Source organism: Natator depressus, chromosome 18 (assembly GCF_965152275.1).
Source record: "Natator depressus isolate rNatDep1 chromosome 18, rNatDep2.hap1, whole genome shotgun sequence".
NCBI lineage: Eukaryota > Metazoa > Chordata > Testudines > Cheloniidae > Natator > Natator depressus.
This window is the reverse complement of record NC_134251.1, coordinates 14295190-14323036: the sequence shown is the minus strand read 5'-3', so window position 1 is coordinate 14323036 and position 27847 is coordinate 14295190. Positions and strand designations below refer to the sequence as shown.

The 27847-nt window shown below is 47.0% G+C and overlaps 1 protein-coding gene across 2 annotated transcripts in view; it reads right to left on the bottom strand.

The window, feature by feature from the left end:
* The window catches only part of SAMD11 (sterile alpha motif domain containing 11), a 180097-nt gene that overhangs the window by 86375 nt on the left and 65875 nt on the right, over positions 1–27847 (bottom strand). For both annotated transcript variants that reach the window (XM_074975450.1, XM_074975451.1), the window contains exon 4: positions 15351–15401. In XM_074975450.1, coding sequence (XP_074831551.1) covers positions 15351–15401 — 51 coding nt within the window. The remainder of the gene's footprint in view (positions 1–15350; positions 15402–27847) is intronic.

The window sequence follows — 27847 nt, the reverse complement described above, 5'->3', positions numbered from 1 at the left end:
AACTTCTGTAAAGAATCCAGGATGGTCAATGATCCCCACCGTGACAGGCTTTGAACCTGCGACCTCCGGCCCTGAAAGCATGAGCGTCTTGCATCTGAGAGGGAACAGCCACTACAGGTGAGTTGCTGCAAGTGCTCAGCGCCACTCAGGATTCAGCCCAGACTTTGTAACACGGCTGGCCCTGCTGAATGGCCCGGCCGATGTTCTGCAAGCACAGACAGCAGACAGACAGACAGAGACTGGAGGAGTCACGGGAGCAAAGCGAAAGAGGTAGGAGCAATTCATTCACGCCAAACCCAGCAAATCTTACAAGAACAATAAAAACCCTCTGCCTGCCTGCTCCTACGGGCCCCCCCCACACACACAGACAGCAAAGGGTTAACTATCTCCCAGGGAAGCTGGCCTGAGTCTCATCTTGAGATGAGAAATTCAGCAAAATAACTTTCCCTCAGCCTTGCCCTGGCTTGGCCCGTGTGTGTCAGAGGCCCTTGAGTAGCCAGGCAAGGTCAATGGCTCCAGCACTCCCCTGGGTAAGACCAGGGTCCCTGAGTCAGCTGAATGCAGGGAAAGGATGGGGATCAGGAAGAGTTAGCAGCTCAGACTGATCAAGATCCCCCTCCCCGCCCCCCCAGCTTATCACCTAGCACAAACACCCAGCAAAAAGCTCCTAATCGTATACTGCACGGCCAATACTTCTCTTCCCAGGTCGATGGCGGACAGAGCAGCCCCAGCAGGATAAGGGCTAAAGCTGGGCACACAAGGATTTGGGTCAAGGATTTGCAGGCTGTGAGCAGGTGACTAATAAAGCCGCAGCGAGGGGGAGAGCAGAAGAGTTTGTTTCGATATTAAACAATGGGCAGTGTGACCCGCTGATAGGATAGGTCACTTTTACATAGGAGATATGCTGATAAGCCCCCACCAAAGCAGCTCGAAGCCAGCCAGGGAGCCCTGCGAAAAAGGAAGGGCTGCCTCTCTCCTCTGTCTCATCACTCTACCTGTCCTCTTCCCCCCCACACTCCCGCCAGCATGGCGCAGCTGTGATGAGCTGGGCAGCCTCGTTTCTCCCCCCTCCCCTGCCCAGAAAGCTGCTCCGAAGCAGCAAATCATCCTCTCCTGGTGCAAGTACGCTGGGGGGGAGAAGTGCTGCCATGCCCGTTCCAAGGAAGGACTGCTTCATTGGGCCCACGCCATCCGTGTCCTGCTAAGAGATGGAGCTCTTCATCTTCAAGGGCTGTCAAGTTCCACCCCTCTCCTAAGCGCCACTTACATTACACACAGCAAAGACGTTTTAAGAGAATCTGAAATGGGGGGCGGCAGGGAGAGACGACCCTGAGAGAGAATGACAGGAGCATCCACTAGACTCCCTACTCAGACCATCACCTGTGCACCCAAAGCGGGGCTGCCAACTGCAGGCCCGGGAAGCGGAGCCAGGTCCTTAATAACTGTCGGAGACTTTCCTGTTCACCCGCTTTTTTCCCCACTTTCCATCCTCACCAGACCACGAAAGCGGGGGGGTACACTGAAGGGTGTGCATTTGCCAAAAGGCCATGAAGCAGGTGCACTCTGCTCCTGAATCCCAGCCACCCTGATGACTCATGCCATAAGAGAATGATCTGTATAAGAGCTTAGAGAGGAAAGCCACCCTCTTCCACTTCCCCAGTTCATTGGAAGGCCTCCAACAAACTGCTTGTTTTAATGCCAGTCACCACCCCATGCGTCAGAGACAGCATGGCTGGATAGCTGGAGGTCAGGAGCCATGGGTCCTATTCCTAGCTCTGCTGCTGAGACCTTATGCATGTCACTGGTCTTCTCTGTGCCTCAGTTTCCACATCTGTAAAATGGGGATACCAATATTTACCTACCAGTCTCTGCTGACTCGATTAACACTTTGGAGAGTCTCAGGGTGATGATACTATAAAAATGCAAAGTGCTGCAGGCGCTAAACCTCCCAAGTTGCATTTTCAGGCTCCCCCCCGTTTCCTGAACTCACTCCATTCTTACTCCCTTCTCTATCTGCTGTGGAAACCCAGACCTAGCACTTTACCTGCAGGTGCACACTTGTGGCTTGCAAGGAGTTCAGCAGCAGCTTCACATGGGCACCCAAGAGCAGAATTGGCTTTAGATGTTTATGGGTGCAATCCAGTCTCACTGAAGTCAATGGAAAGACTCCCATTGACCTCCACAGGCATTAGATCAGGCCCTAAAGCGCTATATTTCTATGCTCCAAACAGAAAAAGGCGGTGGGGCCACGGAGGAGAGATGCCCAACAGGCAATGTCCAGAGCAGTGTCTCCCTTTGCTCTGCAGCCCTCCTAGGTTACACTCTCTCTCACTGTTCCGGTCTTTGCAGTTGCCTCTTTGCACTTCATCATTATTACAGGACTCCCAGTCGCTCTCTGTCCTTCTCAGGTGTCAGTCTTGATACACCTCAACAGCCAGCTATTGATCAGTACCCTCCTCCTACCCACATCTGCCTCTCAGAGCTCTCAACCTTCTGAAGAGATGTTGATCACAAGACATGTGCCAAGAACAAGCACGGCGGTCCCAGGTGATCGTGAAACCCAGACCCAACCCTGGGAGATGCAGCCCTAACTCTCCCTGCAGATTTGCGCTGAAAAATTTATCCTGCAACATCCCAAGCAAAACGCTCGTAAAATGTCATTAACGCTTGTGACAGTTCATAAAAATGATCAGTAGAGCTGGCAACTCCAATATGAGGTGGAAATAAGTTTAAAGATGTTTTTATTGTAATTCTGCTTCATCTTCCAGGACTTCAAAAGTCCATAAATAAAAATACCATGTCATGGACTACGGATGGGGACAGAGGAAATTCAGATCTGAAGCATGGGACCAGACTGTTGTCAGGGGAACCTTATTCTGAAGGGCAGTCTGGACATGTGCCCATCTTGTTAGGATGCTCAAGAACTCTTCACCTTACGGGATGTCTACACTAGGCATTTCCCCCCAAGATTTCCTATATTGCTGTCAGTGTAGATAGGGCTCCAGGGTTTTCAGACCCATCAGAACAGTCTAATGCAGCACAGAGCTTAAAACACCAGCAGCTTGAAGAGTTACATTTACACCGTTGCTATAGTGAGAAACTTAGGGCCAAAAAGCCTAGTGTAGACAAGGTTAGAGTGCAGGTGTAACCTCAAGGAAGGGAGAAAGTGAGTGTGGGGCATATTAGGAATAAAATGGGAATCTAAATCCACCCCCAAAAAAATTCAAAACAAAACTAGCAGACTCTCCGATCTGGTTTGTCACTGCCCACCTCCATCCCCAGCTGGACACATTTCCCTTCCAAGTGAGACAGCTTGCTCATATTTGTAAAAGTGTGAGGACCACAAAAACAAGATGCTAGGACCATATACAGATTACACAAGAGCATCTTTAGCAAGGCATGGTCCTTGCAGGTTCCTCGTTGAGCCACAGATCTTTGTACCATCCATTTATGTATTATTGTTGGCACCGGCAGGCAGCAGTATTCTGCGCTGCCCTCTGTTGTGCTGCCCCAGGTGACTTTCCTACGAGGCCTGGATCCCAAAGACCCTGTGCTAATCTGCTCCTGTATGGAACTATAATCTACTGTCCTGGGGCAGAGGTGTCCTTGGGGTTGCCAAGCTCCAAAAAACAATTACTATCCACACACACAAACGATAGGCTGCAATCCAACAAGGATCCGCTAGACTTCGGAGGGACTCTCCCTGACGGTCCATCTTCGCCGGCTCACCTGCCACAACAGGTGCAACCTCCCATACGTCTTCCCTCCGAACATCCATCATGCCCTGTGTTATCGACCATTCCCTGACCACAGCCTGCCGCTCAACACGGCCACTAACACAAAACAACAGAGGAGCTGAAGCCAGCCCTGGTGAGCAGTGCAGCCCCTCATTGGGGTCTCTGGTGATACAGCAACGCAAATAGCATCAACACTAACGGCCATCACGCATTCTCCCTCCAACCCAGCAGGATCCCAGGTGGCTTTCTGGAGAACGAACAGCCAGGCTCAGCAGTCTGCCTTAGAAATTACGGATGGTGGCAGCCATCTTAGGTCTGCGAGCTCCCTGTAGGAGCACAACTTGAGGGTCGCAGGCTTCATGCTTTCTGTAGGCCGAGCACATTGCGCACACCAGGGGTTCTCTGCACCCCCTCCCTTCCGCCTGGGTGCCACCCCCCCCAATCCTCTATTTCAGGGACTCCCTACAACTCCTGCCACCCGCTCCCTCATGCCAGGGGCTCTGTGACCTATATATATCACCCCCTACCACTGTCCCCTGTTCTCCCACCCACCACAAGAGCTCTGTGTGCATCCCATTCCCTCCTTTCTCCCCTACCCCCATGCAAGGTCTCTGTATGCACCCCCATTTTCCCCTAGTTCCCATGGCATGGTGTCCCATTTCCCGCTCTCCCACATACCAGGGACTCTGTTCCCCCCACCGGGTTCCTGCTCCCCTCCACCGCCCTCCTGCTTTCCCATCCCTATCTTCACTCTGGGACCCTGCTTTTCCTCACCAGTACCACTCCTCACCACTCCCATCCCTTGTGGGTCCTTTGCTTTGACCCCCACCCACGCACTTCCCCCCGGTCCAGGTCCCCTCCAACCACAAGACCCCCCCCCCCCAAGAACTCTCCCTGCAAGGGTCTCTGTTATTTCTGTTAAAAGTCCGCAGTACTTACAATCTCCCCAGACAGCATCAAGCTGCTGCCTCTGATATACAGAGGCAGCAGTAGGGGGCAGCATGAAGATTCTCCAGCCTGCAGCACCAGCCAGCCTGGAGGCCCCGATATTAACTCTAAATCAGGCTTTTCCAGTATTCTCATGTGCACCAAAATCAATAGGCTTGTGCCCACTGAGGTGCAGAACATTCCTTGACATTTTGGCATTGATCGGATGCAGCATTCCAAAGTTATCGCATTCCAGACAGACAGTCAGAGAAATGCCATTGTGTAGAGGGCAGGACCTCGCCTCACTCGGCCAATCAATAAAATACTTCACCGCCACGCAACTGGTGTATGGGCATCTATTTAAAATATTCCAAATGCTCAGTCCACTACATCGCTACTTTGAGTTGCAGAAACCCTGGAATAATACCCATCCAAGCAATTTGAAATGGGCATTGATAAGGGATAGGGTTAGAAAACAAAAATCAGGAACTGGACAGGAGGCCCAGCATGAATCCTTCAAATACCAACTATTAAAGATAAGACAAAGCCAGAAGCTCAAATTTGAATCCTTCCAAATTTCAGCAAGGGAAGTCAGACTGAATCTCCTGATCCAAAGGCACTCCCTGAAGCTTTGGTCCCAGGTTCGACCCACAACCAGAAGGAGCCAATTCTCTGTTCCCTGTCTGTGTGCAGCTGAAGTCTCCCAAAATTTGCTTCCAAAATTTCGGCCAAGATGATGCAAATCCCAGTAAGAACCCAGAAGCACTCAAGATGCCTTCGTATCTACAGTGTCCCCAAGATTCCTCCCAACTCCGCTGTAGAGGGCCATTAGCTCCCCTTTTATGATATACTGGGAATTACAGTAAGGGGGCGACGTACATGCTGGGGGGGGGGGAGAATGTAAGTGCACTATTCACGAACACACATTCTGGTTTGTCTAACAACCTTTCTTACCTCCTTCGCTAAACACCAGGAATATATTTGCATTTCAAACTAAAGCTAGTTTATGCCAAACATAAATAGCCCTGTCCCAGCTTCGTCCATCTCCTGAATTTCTACTGGAATTTAGACAGACACACTTCCCAGGCCAAACCATTCCACTTCTGATTATTAATGAAAACATCTTGGTATATTAGTACAGAAGAGAGAAGAGCATTGATAACATCAGAGGAAGTCAACCACGGACCCTCCCACTTCATTCATGCCTCCCTAATCATAGGGGTGTTTGTTCACCCAAAAACCCATGGAAGCAAGGCCATAGATAACACAAGACCTACCCAAGTAACTGTGCAAGACACCATGGTAATTCCAAATCCTGAATAAGGCATGGGAACAGCTTGAATAGCAGACAGCACATTGAAGCGCAGAGGTTCCTAAATTGACACGGTTTAAGGCTCTTGCACGTTGCAGCTGCAGATCAAAGTTCACCCACGGATATGGTCCCCAAGGAGCAACATGCAAGACATCCTCTTAATAGCGATTTTAGAAGCATTGCTGCTCACAACCCCTGGAATCAGCTTTGGCCACTAAGGAGCACATATGCAGTGTCCATGAACCAGCGAAGTAAGAAGTGGAAAAGGCTAGCAGCTCATTCTAGCTCATCCCGGCAAGGAATCAGTGCAGAATTGTTCTTTACGGTATATTTTCTAGCACTCTTCCCAGACTATTTTTCCCTGACTCAGACCTCCAGCCTTGGGAGAATACTCCAGAGCCAAACAGCTCACACCATTAGGAGGCTAAACAGAAAAGAGGTCTCCCTCCCTACACAGCCTTAAAGAAAATATTCCAAACAAGCTAGAGTGACTGTTCATTCCTTCCCAGTATGGGTCTTTTCTGGGTTTCTGACCCACCAATGAAATGAAGTGACCCACGGGCCATAGGCACTCCAGCAGAGCGCCAAAAGCCAGTCCCATTTCCATCTGAAGTGCCTCATGAAGCAGCTGAAGCAAAAGCTGGGCTCATGACAAGTGCCTAGAAGCTCCTCCCAGTGCATCCCAATAATGTCTACTTTCTTGATCTTCACACACATGCTTCGCGGGTGGATAAACACAAACACAGCACAAGCTGCTCAGATTTATCTGCAATATCTGTAAGCGCCTGCAGTTCTGCCCCTTGGCCAAACCCTACGAACCGCTCTTCTCTCCAACACAGAACGTTCTTGTTAAAGCCTATAAGATACTCGGATTTGGGTTCCTTTCTTCCTTTTTTTTCTCTCCAGTGAAACAAAAGAAAATGTCCATTTATTACTCACTTGGCAACTATTGTCTGAAACCATACAGGTATGTTGCCGAACAAACTGTGTTTGCCCATCTGAAAAGTCTCTTCCCTCCAGCGCAAACCATATGCTGACCACCAACAAGGGGTTTTGTGAGCCAGGAGTTTCCTTGTTTATTTTGGCTTTGCCATCAGGAAGCAAGTCCTGGTATGGCGCTTTAGCAACCTGCAGTAGTTACAGAGGTGAGGGCCCTTTATACTTCCTCCAAGAGGAGTATTACAGCATTCCCACAGGCAGAAGTGAGCCCCAATCACATTGCAAAGGGAATGCCAACCGCTCAAGCCACATTTTTTCTTGTATCCTCCATTTCTTGAATTTGCATTGCTCTACTGTTCCACTGATACCCTGCATGTGTGTGTCACCTCCCACCTTCACAACCGCATATAACTATCACGGGCTCCGTGACGCTGGTGTATATCAGGAGTCACTCACAGGGGCTGGAGACAGGGAAGTCACAGAGCTATTGCCCCTCACTTTTGAGAACCCAAACTTGGCTGGGAGCACCAAGTGGGGAGAAGCCAGGACCCCACCCCCTTGGCCCCTGACCAGAGCTGGGTGGCGTAGCGGTGGAGATCTTTCCCTGCTGGCAGGATGGAGGGGCAGCTAGGCCATATCTGAGTGAACACTGCATTCCAGCGCATGGGGTTGCAACACCACTCAAGTTTGGCCTGTTTTGGTTGCTCTCCACTCCCCCCGCCCAGCCTTTTGCAGTCCTTCCAGAGCCCATGGAGTCAAGGGACCCATTCCATAGTCACGTCAGTGTAACCAAGAGCAGAATTCAGCTGTAAAGGACAAATCCTTCTGTGTGCTCCCTGGTTTCCCCATCTCACGGCAGCCCCTTCACAATGAACAAACTGGGCACACATTTTTAACAGTGAGGGTGATTAGCCACAGGAACAAAGTACAAAGTGCTGGATCCTCAATCTCTTGCCGTCTCCTAGTCCAAGGCTGGAAGCCTTTTCTGGAAGGGATGCTTTATCCAAATGCAAGTCACTGGGCTCCAGCACAGGGGTAACTGGGTGACATTTAATGGCCAGTGATATGCTAGAAGTCAAACTAGATGATCTGATCGTCCCTTTTGGCCTTAAATTCTGAGTCTACAATGCAGTGGCAGGGCAGGATTGCAATCTAGCACTCCATGGTCACTGTCCCACCATCTTATCTGCCACTGCTGGAGTATGGTCAGGTACCCAGTCCTCCCAGTATATGATTCAGCATGCGGGGGATGTACAGCACTCCATTTTAAAGAAAGAGCAGTGTGAGCACCCCCCACCCCAGTCACCCTGAGCCATGCTGCTTGAGGGTGGCAGCTTGGCTCTGGGGACTTACACATAGCCAGCATCACTCCACAACACCCTGATCCCAACCATAAGGGCAAGATTTGACTCTTTTTACTTAAGTAAGCCTCATCTTCAAGTCCACCCTCATGTAGTTAATTAAACTACTGAACCATTTTACTGATGGGGAAATTGAGGCAGAAGTTAGGTGACTTGCTTAAGACCACAGAGGGAGTCCATTTCTGAGCTGGGGTTAGACATTAGCAGATCCTGGCTCACCTCCTTCTGCACAGATCAACCTATTCCTAGGCACCCTTGCCACTTTGCCTAATTTGCCAGCACTTGGCCTTTTCTGCTGCAACTGAATGGTCTAAATCCAATGACCACTGGATCAGTCAGCAGCAGATGCTGATGACTGGAAGACTTTAAAGGGTCGTACCCATCCTCCATCAGCTCAAAGCCCCCTGAATCCGTACCCTGGGTTTCCTAGATTAAAGCATAGCAGTTCACCAGCAAATACCAAACCTTCTTATATTAATGCTTTAAAGAGCAACGTAGTGTTATACTTTGATGCCTGATAACATTACTTGCATCATACATGATACTTTCTGCTGACTCAGCATCATCCTTGCTATGCATGTCACTGTCTGCTTTCTGCTTTTTATTTTCCCTCTCCTTTCCTCCTTCTTTCCCCTTTCCTTCTTTCTTTTTCACTGTGCACCTTCCAGGGGAATAAGCAAAATCAGTTAGTTCTATTTCTCCTCTCACACACTCTTCACCTTTCTTCACTGTGCCCTGATTTAACAACTTCTTCAAAGAGCCTTCTTTATTCTTTCGTCAGCACAATTTTCTCTCTTTCTTTTTTAAATGTGGGTGGCCCCATCTACACAGAGCAAACAAATGCATTCAACAATCCAGGTTATACACCACTTAAACTCAGTCCTTGCTGAACAGGATATAACAGCATTTGGCAGATTAATGTGGATGAGGCCAAAACTACGGTACAGCCGGATTTAAACCAAAATACAAACAAACCAAGGTTCTGAGCTAGGTCCATGTGTGGTCTAGAGCACAGTATAATCTGGCTTGGCCCAGTCCAGAATGGCTGATCAGACCCTACCACATTTAAACAGTGGTTTTAAATAGTTACTTGCTCTGGGTAACTGGGGTCTTTGCTTTCCTTATAACACTTTGTGCCCCTTTCATATCTGATGCATCCAGAAGAAATTCTCCTCTGGGAGAGCCAGTTTGCTTGGTAGGTCCCATAACTCTGTTGGTCTGAGTGGATTTTCCATACATATGAACTCCTGAGATGTGTGCCCCATTCAGCTAAAGCAAAGTGATTCATTGCTCTCTCTGGCCTCTTCATTCTTTTACCTCTTTCCCATAGCTGATCTTCAAGGTGCCTTCAATACACTTTCTGCGGTTTGCTCAGGGTGTGGGCTTGAGCCCAGGATGAGCAGCAGGACTCCTGGGTTCCCTCAGACAAGTCACTTAACCTCCGTTTTATCTCAGTTTCCCCATACTTAATAAGAGCAACACCTATACCAACACCTTCCTCACAAAGCAGGCAGGCTTCATTGAGTGTAAAGTGTTTAGAGGTTCTGGGATGAGTGTCAGGTTTTATCTGATGGCTGTAACACTCAACAGCATTAAAGGAGGGTGTTCTCATTCCTGGCCTCTCTCTACCTTCTCACCCACCTCCATCCACAACACAGAGAAACAGAACAGCACCAAACAGGTAGGAAACACCCTCCGCCCGGCACGTCTGCTCACACAGCCCACTCTTTATGATGCGCTTCAGCATGAGGAGCCTAATCCGGACAAGGGTTCTGAACACCTGGCTCCCGCTGAAATCAGGGGGCCGTGAGAGCACTCAGCTCCTTGTTTGAATTGTTCAGCTCCGAGCCAGGATGGGCCCCAAGAACCTGCTCGTTACTGAGAAACCTGACAGGCTTTTCTCAAAATAAAAAGGAAAATGCCTCGTTTACTAAACCATTTAAAGGCATTTTAGAAAAGCGTTCAAGAGACCACCACATCTGTGCAAGGGAACGTTACTGTACGGGAATGTTTTCAACAGAGGCACTTGGGAACTTTGCTAAAACGCCAGCCCCAGCCATCACATTAACTTCAAAACATAAAAGAAAAAGGAGCACCTGGCAGGCCCTCGGAGAGATCTTAATCTCCCTTTTCAGGGCAGTTCCCAATGTTGATCTTTTGGTGCCTGTGTGCAGACCTGTATGTACCCAATTAAACCTCCTTTCATCAAGGACAATGCAGACAGCGACTGTAAGGTGACCAGACTCCAACAAATCCAGGCAACCTCTGACGACTTGGAAAGGAAGATCAAAGGCAACCTTTTGACAGAGAAGCGGGGCAAGTCAGAAGGCAACCCTTTTGATTGAAAAGAGGGGGGGAGAGAACCACATGACAGTGGGGTGCAGCTTAAAGGTATCGCAGCAGGAGTCTGGGATGACCTGCATAACTCATGAGTGGTGAGTTGTGTGTGTCACCTTGAACAAGGGTCAGTAAAACCTTTATGCCACCCCATCATGTAGTCCAGTGGCGCCATATATTTCACAGAGTTGTAAGGCAATTTAGGTTGCTTAAACAGACGCATGTTTCTTTTCTGCCCTGGCAGATCAGGGGGGTAAAATATCTAAGTGACCTAGTCGGCAGGCTCAAATTTGCACCCGCTGTCATCTACACCTGAACTGGAGGCCCAAGCTGAAAATTGGGGGCTTGATTTGCAGAGGTGCTGAGCACCCACAGTCAGCAGGAGTCAGCAGAATGAGGGGAGCAGGTCAAGGTGAGGGGGGACAGTGACTTCAGCTGGAGTCTGAGAGAGCAACAGAAGCCTGCGGAAGCCGACATCTCCCCTGCAGCTTCCTCCAACGGTAGAAAGCAGCAGGGTGCAGAGGGGAAAGGAGACAGGCATGAGCAGGGATTTGAGGGGCTGGTGGGGGAGGAAGTGGGGATGTGGGTTGGGGGCAAGGGGAAGCAGCGACAGGGGACTGAGGAGGGCTGCGGCATGGGTGGGGAGGGAGGGGAAGAGCCCTGTTCACTCCTGCCTCAGCTTCTCTGTGCTTCAGCCCAGACCAAAGCCAAAATGGCAGTGCCATGGGGAACCTTTCCAAGTACCAATGCCCAAGCTACTAGGCTGCCAAGGAGCCTTTAAGGACCATTGATTCTCTAGAGCCAACAGAACAGTAGCATGCAAATTGGCTGCAGAGGAAGAGGGGTGATTGGCTGAGTTACCTCTGATTTCACAATGGACCCCTGAGTGCTCACCTGGCCAGGTCTAGTCTATTATGGAGGCATCGATCATGGCTCTACAGTTGAGGTTGAGTTGGGTTTGTACTTAAACCAGGGATTCCACCTCTTTATTATTCCCCTAAATTACAGCACTTACAGCTTGAGTACAGAATGGAATTTACAAATAAATCTGCTAATTAATTTGAATTAAAATTCATTTTAAATTGGCTTCTTGAAGAAATTTACTAGCCGTCAGCGTCAGGCCTGCTTTGTCTCAGATTACCTTAATAATGGAACAACAGACCACCCACATAGTTAAAACTCATTGAAATCTCATGCAGAGTCTACATTTCAAGAAATCAGAATGTGATTTAGCTAAGTTATTAACTGTTATATTTAATAGTTATGTGGGGCCAGGTCACCAGCTCAGGTCACTTAGCTGAGGCTGTTGTGTCATCAGAAGGATAGAACATTGCTTTGTGTAGGGCCTACATAAACAATTAAGCAATTATGATGAACACCCAATTGGAATCCTAGGAATTCCCCACCAGATGTTAAGCCAAATTCTGCCCCTTTTCACTAAGCATTGTCCCTTTAAATGTTTCTGATTAGCAAACCAGTGTTAAGAATTGACAAATCTCATGTTTCAGGGCATCAGCTGGTGGCACAATTAATTTGCTGCATTACAGGGAACTTGCTGCTTTTTGCTGGAACATTAGGACTGGCCACTTCTTGAGGTAACTGGATCAGACGTTTGATTTGCAGTGGCAAAACTTGTATTTTACCATATAACTGCCAAGTCCCAATGATAGTGCGCACACAATGGATTGAGTTCTCTGACTACTGTGGAAAAGGAATATCCAAATGTTGGAACTAAGTTGCCAGGAAACAGCTACAGGAAACAAACAGTTAAATGGGGAAAGACAGAGAAATCTGCTCACAGACAAAAATTCAACCATTATTTTAGCCTTGGCATTGCAGCTTCAAAAATAATATTTTTAAAAGGTCGGAATTGTAATTTTCAAAAGGTGTGTGCACCGTTAGTCACAGCTGTATTAAACTCCAGAATGATTGTTCACATGGCTATTAGTTAAGGCTTGTGTAAGCAGTTCCATTATAAAGCTCCGGTCTTTTTAGGAGCTTATAACTGGGCCACAAAATTTCACTCCAGGCTGAAATTTATCAAGAAAGGGTCTGCCGGGAAGGAACCCATCCATTTGAATTTTCAAGTCCCATAAGCTTAAAGCAACAACATAGGGACCTTATCCTGAAAGCTGTCTGGACATGGACTCCTAATGGTGTCAAGGGGTGTTCTGATTGAAGTGAGCTTGCAAGACTGCATCTTAGAATCTCCTAATTTGGGCTGTGGTTTTGTATTCTTAACATTTAAAATGTTAAGAATGACATTTTCCCAGACTTGGGCTGAATGCCGCACTGATTTAAACCCCAATTAAACCCACTGCTTTCAATGGCTCCTAATGGGGTGTGAATCAGCACAAATTTCACACCTCACTCCACAGTGCCTTCAATGTTCCAAATGAGGATGCCAGGCCTCAATTCAGCCAAGAACTTAAGCACATGCTTAAATGCTTGGTTGAATAGGGATGGACTTATGCATGTACCTAAATGCTTTGCTGAATCAAATCAGGGACCAAAATAAACAAACAAACAAACAGAGATCTCACCCCATGGTTTATAATTTAGATGAGAAACTTCATACAAATACCTCCAATAAAACAGCTCAATCTGTCCGCTTTAAATTTCAAGACTTTTTGAGGGGGCGGGGGGTGTCAAAAACACAATCTTTCTCCTAAGATCCTCTCGCCTCCCTGCCACTCCACACAAGATTTTACAGGGGGCTCACAGCCAGGAAGCCGAAGCAGTCTGAATTGTGTTTGAAGGGCAGGCGATAGAGTTGGGAGTCATTTCTAATGTACTCTCCTGCTGCCACTGATATTTACTTTTCATGAAACCTTCTGAAGCTTATAAAGAGAGAACAACCCAGATCAGTTGCAATATTGAAATGTACATGTTTTTTAAACCTGCTAAGGTATGTTCTCTTGGGTAAGTGCTACACCAGGATGCAGCGAGACGTAGTCATACAGACCTAGTCAGAAACTCAGATAAATTATTCAATAAAATGCCCTTGCTTGTCCTTAGATTCTGAGCTCCGTAGATCATGGGCCACCCTTCTGAAGTGTTTGTTTGGAAAGCGCCTAGCACACAGTGGACATTATTGCAACTAAAATAATAATAATATTTTCCCATTGTTCACCTAGTTCTAGAACTGAACAGGAATTCTGCACAGAGCACCAGAAACTGTTGCTGGGTTGTTAATTGAAAGCTAATTAATTTCCATGCTATAAAATTTGAGATCCTCTCGGCCAGATTTTGATCTCAGCCTCAACAGTGTAAATCCGGAGTAACTCCATCAACTTCAATCAATTATCCAGGGCAACCAGGATCAGAATCCGGCCTACTCTGTTTGGGCCCAGCAACATCCTTCTGTAGAAGAGACACTTCCCTTCAGGTTTCCCATGCCAAGAAGTTTCACGGGAACCACCTGTTCTTTATTAGCCATGTGTAATGATTTGTCTCTCCTCCAGAAAACAAACAGCATATGCCTGGTTCAAGTATTTCACTGGCAAATAGAGAGTTTCATATAAAACAGAAGTTAGAACATGCATTCCTCTCGTCTCTATAGAGGCAAATACTGTAGGTAGACTTTTACAAGGGCTGGTTAATTTCATGACCAGCAATAACGCTGGCAGTTATAGTGTACATACAGACATAAAGGATAGTCACATCTCATGCTTCAGGGCATCAACTGATCGCTGTAAGGGACAGGAAGGAATTTTCCCGTTTGTGCAAAGCATGTAATAACAAGATATTGACAGTGTGTAGATTTTGACGTTAAGGCGTTGATCACTGCAGGATACCAGACTTAAAAGATGAATGATCCAAACTGGAATGGCAATTCCTACGTTCTCTCTTAGTTAAGGCTTTTCTCTTATTTTTTTCTTTTTTTTTTTTTAAATGCTTGTCTTTTAAGGCAGTGGTTCTCAAAGCCGGTCCGCTGCTTGTTCAGGGAAAGCCCCTGGCGGGCCGGACCAGTTTGTTTACCTGCTGCGTCCGCAGATTCAGCCGATCGCGGCTCCCACTGGCCTCGGTTCGCCACTCCAGGCGAATGGGGCTGCGGGAAGCGGTGCGGGCCAAGGGACATGCTGGCCGCCCTTCCCGCAGCCCCCATTGGCCTGGAGCGGCGAACCGCGGCCAGTGGGAGCCGCGATCGGCCGAACCTGCAGATGCAGCAGGTAAACAAACCGGTCCGGCCCGCCAAGGGCTTTCCCTGAACAAGCTGTGGACTGGCTTTGAGAACCACTGTTTTAAGGTGATTTTAAATATCTAAATTCCCCTCAACACCACCATCCATGCATTAAAGGTAATTGTAAGAGCCACCAAGTCACTCTTGCAGCTTTAAACCTTGATCCCACAGTCCCTTAAATGCATGCTTCACATTAGGCAGGTGAACAGCCCAAAGGTTCCAACGGAATTACCCACATGCAGAACTGCTTGCAGGATCAGGGTCTTAATAATATTGCACGGACATCTACACACCCACCGCCCACTGATTAGCGTCACTTGGCACAGTGATTTTCCATGCTTTGAAAAAGCAGAGCTGAAAAAAACATATTTAGACACCAGTAAGTGCATCCTTTTATAGGATTGACTCTCTTTCTTTCTTCTGTTGAAGAAAGAAAGAAAGAAAGAAAGAAAGAAAGAAAGAAAGAAAGAAAATTTCTAACTGCATCCATAGTCCAGTAATGTGTATCATAAATGCTTAGCCTACCATACAAAGAGAGTGCCCCAAAATGGTACCTGCAAGAGGTCTCTCGGAAGGAGATGTTTAAATCCCAGTGGGTGTGTATCCTGTTAAACAAAACAAAGAAAGAAAAAGGTAAGTGACGCTTACGGAACACGACACCTCCCACAGCTCAGAGACACACTCGGTCACACCACCAGCCGTGCACGTCTAGCATGCTCCCCTGACCTTATCCCACCCCCCCCCCACCCCCACCATCCCAAAATGCATGCTGCTGTGACGAGCCATGCTGCGCGCACACACCGGCCCCGGCGGGAGCCCACCACAGGCTTTGCTGTGCGGTCAATTAGAGCCCTGTGGGTGACCTGTGCAGTGACGAGAAAACTCCTCTCTCCTGCACGCAGCCACACTGATAGGCCAAGTGGGGTGGCAAGATGTTGTCTCAGCTAATAGGGCGAGCTCACGGGAAGCTGAACAGGCTCAGCACTGACATTGCATGAAGAAAACCCTGTATCAAGCCCCCTCCATGCTTCCCTGCCCTAGCTGTAAATAAATTATTAGCTATTTCCCATCTCAGAAATTAATTTTCTATATTCCATCACTCTGCCTGGTGATGAGCTGGAGCAGTGGATTCCAGATGAACGACATCCTAAATTTAGACTATGACGAGCAGCTGAGATTTTCTTCCGATGCCATCCTTAGGATGGGCAGCGTCCACCCTGATCTGAATCGGCTATGTTAGGATCTCTTCCCCTCAGCCTCAGGGGCACCCTGTAAGTATCAATTTCGCCTGGCAGCTTCCACTGTTTCATCAGGCCAATAGGATGGAAAACAATTCCCAACAACCAGGGGCCCAAGTTTTCCAGGGGGCATCTGTCTGCAGGCAAAACCTCACCACCACATCTGCCTGTGAAAAACCAGCCTCTGCAGATACTGGTTGCTGAGGGTGCTAAGTAAATCCGTCAGCAAAGAACGCGCATGGTGAGAGCCTCATGCACATTTGTCTAATGACGGACATCGTCTCTCCCATTCCATCTGGCCTTGATTCAGCAAAGCACTTAAGCAACATACTTGAAGTCCATCCAGTTACACCAATGGCCTAATCCAAAGCCTACTGGACTCGACGGAAGTGTGCTGACTTGAACGGGCTTTGAATCAGGCCAGAAAGTGCATAAGTGTGAGCCGTGAAGTCAGTGGGACTTAAGCCCAGGGTTAAGTGCTCTGTTGAATAAGGATGGATTCAAGTTTGCACTTAAACTGGACTGGGATGGATTTAAGTGCTTTGCAGGAGAGTAGGGACATCTGCTTTAATTCTAGCTCTAAGAAACAGGTGAAAGCAATACTGAACTCTATTTGAAGTAATCACATATCCAAGGTATAGGACTATTGGGGGCTTTGTTCCTAATGAGAGAATATAACTTGTGTGTGCTTCCTGTACGCCTGGCTCAGGAAAGGGAGTCTGGTTTCTTGTCAGTTGCGGGTGATGGGATTGCTTGGTCTTTAGGTTGGTCCATGTTGTTCCATCCATCAAATCATGCTCAGAAGTGTATTTATTAACTCCATTAATTGCAAGTCCTATTTCTTGTCTCTGCCTCCCATTCAACAGCTTAGGAAACCTGCTCCAGATTTCCATTTTCCTGGCCTCACAGTTGCAGACAAAAAGATTATAGGAGCATCAGAGATGCTAAGATTACAGCAATAAAAGCTGTCGCTTTGACTTCATAAAACACCAGGGCCAAGGAATGGGCAGCTGTTTAGCAGGGACAGAAGCAGAAGACCTCTATGGGTCTGATGCAATTATTATGGCTTTAGTGAAATTATAAGGGTGGGGAGGGGACCCCATTCACCCAGTCTGCCACCCTCGGGCATGGAGGTTTTGCATAAGGTGGTTTTTCCGGGTTGAGAGTCTCGGGATCTCTCTTTCCACATTTAGATTTCATTTACTAAACAAGACAAGTTATAAAAATGAGCAACTTCTAACAAAGCTCTGATCCGGGTTGGCAAAAGCCTGGGCAACTTGCATTCATGCTGGCGAACAGAACAGAACCATCTAAGCTTAAAGTAACGCCACTGATTTCAAAGCAGTTACCCCTGATCTGCAATGATAGGACAGCAAACTCAAGCCGTGGATTTGAAGCTTGGGTAGAGATTTCTATTATTATTTAGCGATGCAGCATCAGATCTCCCAGCTCAGAACTCTTCATGCATGCTGACTCTTGCTCCTTACACTCTTCACATCTGTCACAGGCCTGCTGCCTGCCTTTCATCTTACAAATCCTGTGCGTCCGTTGGAAGTGGACTCCCCCACTCCCACCCCCGATCCTCCTCCATCTAGCTGGTTATACTCTCTCCTCTTGTTGCTATTCAAGGCAAACACAAATGTGGCTGTATAGTTTATAGAGCAGAGAGAGGGCTGGAAAGCAAGAGACAGCCTGAGAGAGGAAGAAAGAAAAGGATTTTGTCTGATTATAAATTCCATTATCAACCTCAAACTCAGGCGAAGTTTACAAACTTTTCAGCCAACATTAGCCAAAGTTAGGGCTTTGGGTGAAATTCCTGCAAAACTGGGTTTTGCTCAAAATCAGGTATAACACGGAGGTGACAGCTGAGTTTTACTTTGCGTTTTGGGGTTTGTTTGTATCCAGGGCTCAAAGCCCATGTGAATCAAATAGTAAAGAAAGGTTTGTCCTGTCCCCAGCAGAGCACAACTGGTTAGTTTCACACAGCTCAGGGAGCTAGATTCACAGATTCCAAGGCCAGACAGGATCATTGTGATCACCTAGTCTAACCTCCTGCATAGCACAGACCAGAGAACTTCCCCAAAACGATCCCTACGTTTTAGAAAAACATCCAAATTTAATTTAAAAATAGTGATGGAGAATCCACCATGACCCTTGGTACATTGTTCCAATGGCTAATTACTCTCACTGTTAAACGGTTACACCTTATTTCCAGTCTGAATTTGTCTAGCTTCAACTTCCACACCCATTGGATCATGTTATGCCTTTCTCTGCTAGAATGAGAGCCCATTATTAAATTAAATAGTTGTTCCCCATGTAGGTTCTTACAGGTTGTAATCAAGTAAATCCTTAAGCTTCTCTTTGTTAAGCTAAACAGACTGCTCTCCTTGAGTCTATCACTGCAAGACAGGTTTTCTAATTCTTTAATCATTCTCGTGGCTCTTCTCTGAACCCTCTCCCATTTTTCAGCATCCTCCTTGACTTGTGGGCACCAGATCTGGACACAGGATTCCAGCAGCAGTCGCATCAGTGCCCAATACAGAAGTAAAATAACCTCTCTACTCCTCCTCGAGATTCCTCTGTTTATGCATCCGAGGATCACATTAGGCCTTTTGGACACTGTGTAGCACTGGCAGCTCATATTTAGCTGATTATCCACCATGACCGCAAATCTTTTTCAGAGTCAGTGCTTCCCAGGATAGAGTCCCCATCCTGTCAGTATGGCCTAAATTCCTTGTTCCTAGATTATACATTTACATACTAACATATTATTTGACATTTATGTATTAAAACGCATATGGTTTGCTTGCTCCCATTTTAGCAAGATATCCAGATTGCTCTGTCAGGGACCTGTCCTCTTCGTTATTTATCACTCCCCCAGTTTTTGTGTCATCCGCAAACTTTATCAGTGACGATTTTATGGTAGGAGCAATGGCAGAGGAGCCAGCAAATAGTCAATCAAACCAACAAGCGGTGATGCCATTTTAGATTTAGTATTGGTAAGTGGTGAGGACATCACTGAAGAACAGGACAACCTTGGTTTGAGCAATCATGATTTAATTCAGTTTGAACTAAATGGAAGGATAAACAAAATAGGTCTGCAACTAGGGTCCCTGATTTCAACAGGGTAAACTTTAAAAAATTCAGGAAATCAGGGAAGTGGACAGGACTGAAAAACTCAAGGATCTAAATGTGGAAAAGGTTTGGAATTTCTTTAAGTCAAAGATGGAAAACTATCTGAAGCCTGCACCGCAAACAGGGGGGAAAATTCATGGGTAAGGGCTGCAGACCAAACTGGATGAACAAGAAGCTCTTGACTGTCAAAAAGTGTAGAGGAAAAAAGTGAGAACCGCCAAAAGCCAGGCAGCGCTGGATCCTGTAAAGGAAATTAAAACCAACAGTAAAAGGTTCTTTAGTCATATAAATAAAAAGAAAACAAGGGAAAAAGAAGTGGGACAACTAAATACTGAGGATGGGGTGGAGATTAGAGATAATCTAGGTATGGTCCAACACCTAAACAAATACTTTGCGTCAGTTTTTGATAAAGCTAATGAGGAGAGTGGGAAAGTGGAAGAGTTGACAATGGGAATAAGGAGACGGAAGCAGAAATTACCACATCCAAGGTGGAAGCCAAACTCAAACACCTTAATGGAACTAAATCAGGAGACCCAGATAATCTCCAGCCAAGAATATTAAAGGAACTGGCACATAAAATTGCAAGCCCAATAGCAAGGATTTTAATGATTCTGTAAACTTGGGGATTGTACCTTAAGACTGGTGAACTGCAAATACTGTACCTATATTTAAGAAAGGGGAAAAAAGGTGATCTGGGAAACTACAGATCCATTAGTTTGATCTCAAACGTATGCGAGGTCTCAGAACAACTTTTGAAAGTGAGAGTAGTTAAGGACATAGAGGTAAATGGTAATTGGGATAAAACACAACATGGTTTTACTACAAAAGGTAGATCGTGCCAGACCAACCTGATCTCCTTCTTTGAGAGAATAACCAATTTTCTAGACAAAGGAAATGCAGATCTAATTTACCTGGATTTCAGCAAGGCATTTGATACAGTTCCACATGGGAAATTATTAGTTAAATTGGAGAAGGTGGGGCTTAATACGAGACTCAAAAGGTAGGTAAGGAACTGGTTATAGGGGAGCCTACAATGGGTCATATGAAAGGTGAACTGTCAGGCAGCAGGGAGGTTACTAGTAAAGTTCCTCTGGGGCTTGGTACTAATCTTATTCAACATTTTCATGAACGACACTGGCACAAAAAAGCGGGAGTGTGCTAATAAAACTTGCAGATAACACAAAGTTGGGAGGTATTGCCAATACCGAAGAGGACCGGAATATCGCACAAGAACATTTGGACGAGCTTGAAAACTGGAGTAATAGAAATGGGATGAAATTTAATAGTACAAATTGCAAGGTCATGCACTTATGGACAAACAACAAGATTTTTTGCTGTAAACTGGGGATGCATCAGTTGGAAGCGACAAAGGAGGAGAAAGACCTGGGGCATATTGGTGGATCACAGGATGACTATGAGCTGCTAATGTGATGTGGTTGTGAAAAAGGCTAATACAATCCTAGGATGCATCGGGTGAGGAATTTCCAGTAGAGAAAGGGAAGCATTACCACCATTATACTAGGCACTGATGACAACTAATCTGGAATATTGTGTGCAGTTCTGATCTACCATGTTTAAGAAAGATGAATTCAAAACTGGAACAGGTGTAGAGAAGGGCTACTAGAATGATCAGAGGAATGGAGAAACTACCTTATGAAAGGAGACTTTAGGAGCCTGGCTTGTTTTGCCTAACCTAACAAAGGCTGAGGGGAGATAGAACAGAACTCTATAAAAGGGATGGAAGAGGAGTTATTTAAAGTAAGAGCTAATGTTGGTAATAGAACAAATGGCTATGAACCAGCCACCAACAAATTTAGGCCTGACATTAGCTGAAGATTTCTAACCATCAGAGGCGCGAACTTCTGAAACAGCCTTTCCCCAGAGAGCAGTAGGGGCAAAAAAACCTAACTTGTTCTAAGACTGAGCTTGATAAATTTATGGAGGGGATGGTATGATGAGACTGCCTACAGCGCCATGTGGGCCATCCACGACAGCTGCTAGCAAATATCCCCAATGGCCAGAGATGGGACGCTGGAGGGTGAGAGTTACAACAGAGAATTTTTTCCTAGGTGTCTGGCTGGTGGGTCTTGCCCAGAGTCTAACTGTTCACCATATTTCGGGTCAGGAAGGAATTTTCCTCTAGGTCATATTGGAAGAGACCTTGGGATAGACTTCTCCTTATTCTTCTCCCCTTTTCTTCCCTCATCAATCTTCTACAATTCCTAGCATTTGATTTATATTCATTACTATCAACTTCCCCCTTCTTCCATTTGTTATATGTATATTTTATAGATGCCTTCACTTCTCCTCTAAACTAGATTGCTTTTTTAACCAATATGGTTAAAATGGTCCCAAACTTGATCTCACACAGCCCAACAGGACAAGGGATTTCCACTCCCATGAGAAAGGAAAACCTCCAACGACTTTCTACCTCATTTTAGCCAATCAAACTGTACTATACAAATGATCTCACGACAACTGTATAGTGGGAACAGGTGGGTGTTACAGTCTCCTCTACCCAACAATATGCTCCTTGGAACAGGCTTGAAGTCAAATTGTAAGTTTAAAAAAAAAAAAAAGGAAGATTTTGCTTTCCCTATTCCATTCTCTACAAACCAATCTGTCACTGTCCACAAAAGAAATCAAAAGCAACAATCATCCTGCTGGAGGGCTTGGCCCAGAGCTATGTGTAGATTAAATGCCGTGTTTGCCTGGTTAAAATCTTGTGATATGCCTTCCAACAGAAAACTCACAATACAGAGGAGCTGCAACTAAGGTGACCCAGCCCTCAGGTTTCTGATGGAATCACACACATTTCACTCACGAGGTCTTCAGAACTCATCAATGGGCCAACTTCTACCTGGGGCCATGTGTACAGCATCCACTGCATTACTGGGATCCCACAGTGCATGCGCACGCGCGCACACCCACACACACACAGTGGGATCTATCATAACTGGGACTGTAATCAGGCACATTGTGAATCACAGTAAGAACTGGAGAATCACAGTAAGAACTGGAGATTTCTCCTCCAATACCAATGGGAGTTTTGCCTGCACTGATTTCAACACACATCTGTCTCTCCGCACGGGCCCTACAGCTCACAGCTACGTTGTAGATTCGCTCATTAGAATGTTACTTGACGTAGAAACTTAAGCACTTTCATCAAAAGCTCTCAAGCACTGTACAAAGATTTGGAGGCATCACTGTGTCCATTCTAGCAATAGGAAACCTGTGACTCACCCAGAGTCACACAGAAAATCAACGGTCGACCAATCTGGGAGCAACCAGTCCCCTGATTCACTGTGCTTAGACCACTGGGCTATGAAACCTTCATGTATTATAAAAGCAGCACTATCTAATCAATCCTCTCGTCACAGAATTTAGGTGAAGTGACTTGCTCAAGGCCAGGTGTCAGAGCAGAGGCTAGAGCACATGTGCTCCTGGCTCCTAGCCTTGTGTTCAGTCCATGCCTCTCTCCAACGCTACTACTATGTTATTTGTCGGTCCCACTAAAAGTCTCCTATTATCTAATATACAACTTCTCATGGGCTGCTGCAGCTGCCAGTCTGCCCAGGAAAGCAGAGCGCTCCCAAATGCCAGAATGAGGTGACTCTCAATGAAGTTCAACGCAGCTGAACACCCAGGTACAATAGCCTTGCCTCAGTGTGACAAGCAGGGGGAAAGGGAGAAGCTTATGCTAAAGGGATAGTGCAGATCCACACAGAGGCAGAGGCAGCTATTTGCCGAGATGGATAATTAAACACTCATATTTAGACAAATGAAGAGGTGAGAATGAAATTAAATCCTAATTATCTTTTTTGGGGGGAGACGGTAGTTTAACCAAGCACTCTTGCTGCGTTTCTATGGCGTTACCTCCAATTAGATTTCTGAGACTAATGTACATTTCGCTTTAACGGGTTATTCATTCAATTGAAATCAAATTACTAATAATTTGCAAGCTATCAGCTACACAAGCCGTCTTTGGGCTTTAGACAGACACTAAGCCAGTTCCTGACAAATTAATAACAAAACAGGGAAAAAAATGCAGGCAGGCAAGTGGCAGCGTAGCCACCTCCTCATCCGCCCAGATCTCAGCCGTGGTGTGATCAGTTCTGAAGTGTTTAATAAAAACGGCCAGATGGGTCCCACGGCAACAGGAGGGGACTGCTTCCCCGTGCTGTTTGTAACCCAGCCAGGCCAGAAAGAGGGTGAAATTAACAAACTGCCAGATCAGATACATGAGTGAGGAGGGACTGGACTGCCATATTTTGGTTTAAAAAAAGAGAGAGAGGAAAAAATTACCCCAAAAATGTAACAGGAAGGGCTGGAGCAACTCAAGACATCTACAGAACGTGCTTTGGAATAAGAATGCAGCCCAAAATGAAAGCGACAGAGTTGGCAAAATAATGGTGCGCAGCTGGGATACTTTTTAATTTGCAAGTTGTTTCCCCCCTAACTTCTCTTTACCCCAGCGGTCCCTGCGTGCTTTCAACACCAAAGCAGTAACCCAGAAGAGGCCAGCAGAATGAGTCAGACATGCCCCTAGTGACCTGTCACTTCAGAGAGGGACCACAGCCTGATTCTGCAGCTGAGCTTTTACAGTGTACAAGTCACTTTACAACGGTTTCGTTTCCTCACTCCAGCCACCCCACAGCAGGCTGCAGTGACCAACAGTGTGGCAGAAAAGAACGGGGAGTGTTGAGCAGCATTCAGCCAGCTCATTGCTGCTGGAGAAACAGGGCCATTCAAGGGCAGCTCCCCATTTGCCCCTTTCTCAGTCCTTAAACAAGAGAAATAATGCTTCCATAGTATTTTTTTTAATCCATTCAGTTCTCTAGTTTAGACAAGGCCACAGAGCGAGGTAAAACCCAAGAGGGATTCCCCCAAATTCTCCAGATCAGAGAGAAAATTCAACTGAGGGAATGTAGGTAGGGAGAATTCAAGAGCCCAGTTTTACATACTATAGGGCTTGTTGCACAGCCCACTGTGGTCAATGGGAGTCTTCCCAGTAATTGCAATGGGCTTTGGATCAGACCCTGTATCTCATCTCCACATCTGCAAAAACACCACACTCGAGTGCACAGAGGAGATGCTGCAGATGTGCAGTTTGGGAGCAAAAATACACGCAGCTGTCACTCATGACGCTGCTGTGTTCAGAGGGTTGGAAAGTCACAGTCAGCCCCCCTGTGCCATTATCTCAGCGCCCACCACTGACAAGCCAGAGCATGTGGCTGTGAGTGTCAAGTGCATCATGGGAAGTAGAGCAGCCTACTGATTAAAGGAGGGTGGGCCTGGGAATCGGGAGTCCTGGGTTTCATTCCCTATCCTGCAGCAGACTTTGTGTGTGGCACTTCAGTTCATCAGGCCTTGCTCGGTCTGTCCATAAGGCTGGGATGACAATGATGGCTCTCTCTTTAACACGCTTTAGGATCCCCAGATGACAGATACTACCTAAATAAAAACCATCAGCGTCCCTATGACAAAACAGGGGCACTGCAGGGCGAGGGGTGCTGCAGCAAGGATAGAGATCCAAGAACCCACTGTGGGATGCATAAAGGCCCTTGCAGGCCTGGATTTGATGTAATCTGATCTCACTTTTCCCCTGGTCCCAGCCCGCTACCCATGTCTTGCTCAGGAAGAGATTTCTCACCGTTTATCATTTTTTATCCTACAGTATCACTGTGGAATAAGGAGCCATTTCCCCTCTCTCTTAAATAGAAGTCCTCATTAGATCAACTGCAGCTTCCTGGCACTCTGGACCAAATCCAGCATTTGCTTCCCAGATGGATCTTTTATTTATTGATTGATTGGAGTGATTATTATTAAGCAGCAGGCAGATGTGACAAAGGAGGAAATGCAGGGAGGAAATCTCAGGCAGAAAGAGAAAGGAGGAGCAAAGCAAACAATTGCTGCGAGCACCACGTTACACCACCAGCAAGAGGTGGGACCCCCCCTCCCCTCTCCAACTGGTACCATTTGTCACATGGGTCAGGACAAGGGCTGCAGAATCCAGTCCAACCGACTGGCTCCAATGCTCTGCCCCATTCCTAGCTCTCTTCAGCAGCTACAAGTTGGCAACAGAACCTGCTCTAAAGATAAGCCAGTTCAGTCCATTTCCCGGGGGAGCCAAGCAAGATCTCTGGCACCATCCGCTAGATGAGGCATGGAGGCTGGGTGTTGTCGAGTCAGGCCATGACACTGGACCAATGGCAGGCCCACTGACTAGGCTCTGCCAGAAGGGAGGCTGCATTGCTACATAGCCACTGTCAGGCGGCATCACAGGGGCAAAGGCAGGGGAGGAAGAGGAGAGCGGAGTCTCAGACAAGGCAGATTGTCCTGAGAAGGTTTTGCCTCGCACCTGACGGCTGTATCACAGGCAGGTGCATGCGACAGTTATAATAGGGGGCCTTCAGTTTGAACTTCAATCGATTAGGGAGTCAAAGAGCAGCAGCCTTATGGGATGTCAGAAATAGCTTTCCAGTTAGAGAGCGAGGCATCAAAAGGGCTGACAGCAGCTAACCATTAAGGCTTACTGGAGAGCAGCAATCTTGCTATTAGAAACTGGAAGCGGAGTGAGAACGGTGCCATGAGCGGGTTTTCTGGGCCGGGGAGGGAGAAGAGTGAGTCTGCAGTTAAACGCCAGCGCACCATGTGCAGCAGGACCGAGAGCAGAGCTATGCAAACTACAGCTGAGTAGAGAGAGAAAGCTGCAAAACATCTGCCCCACTCCTTCTTGAATCAGGGTCTCCATTTCAAAAGGGACTTCCTAGAGGCACAGGCATCGGTCTTCATTAGAGCCACGCCCACGGTCACGGTCACAGGCCCTTCTCCTTCTTCTGCACTCCTATTCCTCTCAAAACCAGCTTCGATTTCAGAACAACATTTGGAAAGGGATCCGGCCCGCCACGTGGGCTCATTATGCAATCTGCTCCTGCATCTGCTGCTCTCACTCCTTTTTCAACAAGAATTTCATTGGCATTTTTAACCGGGCGCAGCGATTTGAGCCTATCCTGCATGTCACCCAGGCCAAACTACATATTTACAGGTAGCCAGTAATGGTTCCTTTGGAGCATTTGCAGCTGGTCAGGTCAAAAACTTTTACCGTTTTTAACAGGTGCTTAAGTATTATTGCTTCTTATTATTAGTCATGCCATTACGGCCTGTTGGAGAATTATCCACATATGTATTTCCACGAGCAGTTACACAGCCCATCATCTCAAAGCTCAGAGGCTTTCATTAGATCTCTTTCCTTTCCATCTTAAGAGAACAGCCAGCATCTAAAAGTATTAGTTAAATTCTCTCATGCCCCTGTGCTCAGCTGCCTGGTTTAAACCAAACAGGAGCTGAGGCTTGGTTTACATTTAAAACTTATCCTGGCATGGCTATGACGGGCAAAAGTCTGAAAAATCCACACCCCCTAGCCAGCACAGGTAAGCCAACAGAAACGAGCTTTTGTCCACCTAGCTAATGTCGTTCAGGGAAGTGGTGTTTCTAAACCGGCAGCACGCTGCACGTCCATTGGCGCACACTGTGTGTCTATACGCCAGCATAGTTATGCAGACACAGACTCTGCCGTGCAGACACTGAGAAACCTCCTGTTAATCCTTCTGCTGCTTTATGGTTCCTATAATCCAGCACCTATGTAAGTATGGCCACTCCTGTTTGAAGGGCCTGTGGTAGCTATTCACAATGGTATGACTAAAAGGCAGTTTCAGCCCTAATTCTAAACTCCCAGGCTTTTGTTGGTTTAAGCCAGTCTCTCTTAATATTATAAATTCGGATTCTCCAAGATGTCTAAGGGAGTTGGGCGCCACACTCCCACCGAATCTCAGTTGAAGCTGGTGCCCAACCTCCCTTAACTTCCTTTGAAAAAACACAGTGATAGTGTTTTCGTGTGCCTCCGTGACAGACTAGCATGAGAGAAGGGACCAGTGTGGAGAGGTTTCAGCTCAGGTGCTAAGAAGGGGCAGCTTAGTCAATAATTCATCAAACATGGAAAAAGGCTTCATTTTGCCTAAGTCCCAATTTAGCCCTGGCCTACTCAGCGTTTGTACCTGTGCAACTATTTCAGTTGGGGGTGTGATCTATTACCCAACATAATTATGTTGGTGGAACCCCTTGGGTGGATACAGTTATGCCTGTATAAATGTGCCTTAAACTGGCATAGCATATTTCCTTTCTTGTACGGGAACAGGCTAGCGACACTAGTATAAAGCACCTGCCTATTGATATAACTGCGTCCGCACTAGATGCGTTGTACTGCTTTAACTAAACTGCGATAGTTAAGGCAATACGACTTGTGCGTGTGGAGAAGTCCCTCGAAGAGCGAGGCTTTCTGCAACCAAAGGCCTGAAGCCATTGCCCCCTGGCACGTGGGTGGCCACTGCTGGAGAGTTTACAGTCAGCGCGTCAAACGTTACAGCAGGGGGTCTCAATCTTTTCCTTTCTGAGCCCCCCCCGCCCCCCCACCCACCACAACATGCTGTAAAAGCCTCCAAGGCCCACCTGTGTCACAACACCTGTTTTTCTGCATATAAAAGCCAGGGCCACCATTGGGGGTAGCAAGCAGGGCAGTTGCCTGGGGTCCCATGCCAGAGGGGCCCCCGCAAAGGTAAGTTGCTCAGGCTTCGGCTTCAGCCCCGAGTGGTGGGGCTTGGGGCCCCGGGCTTCAGCCC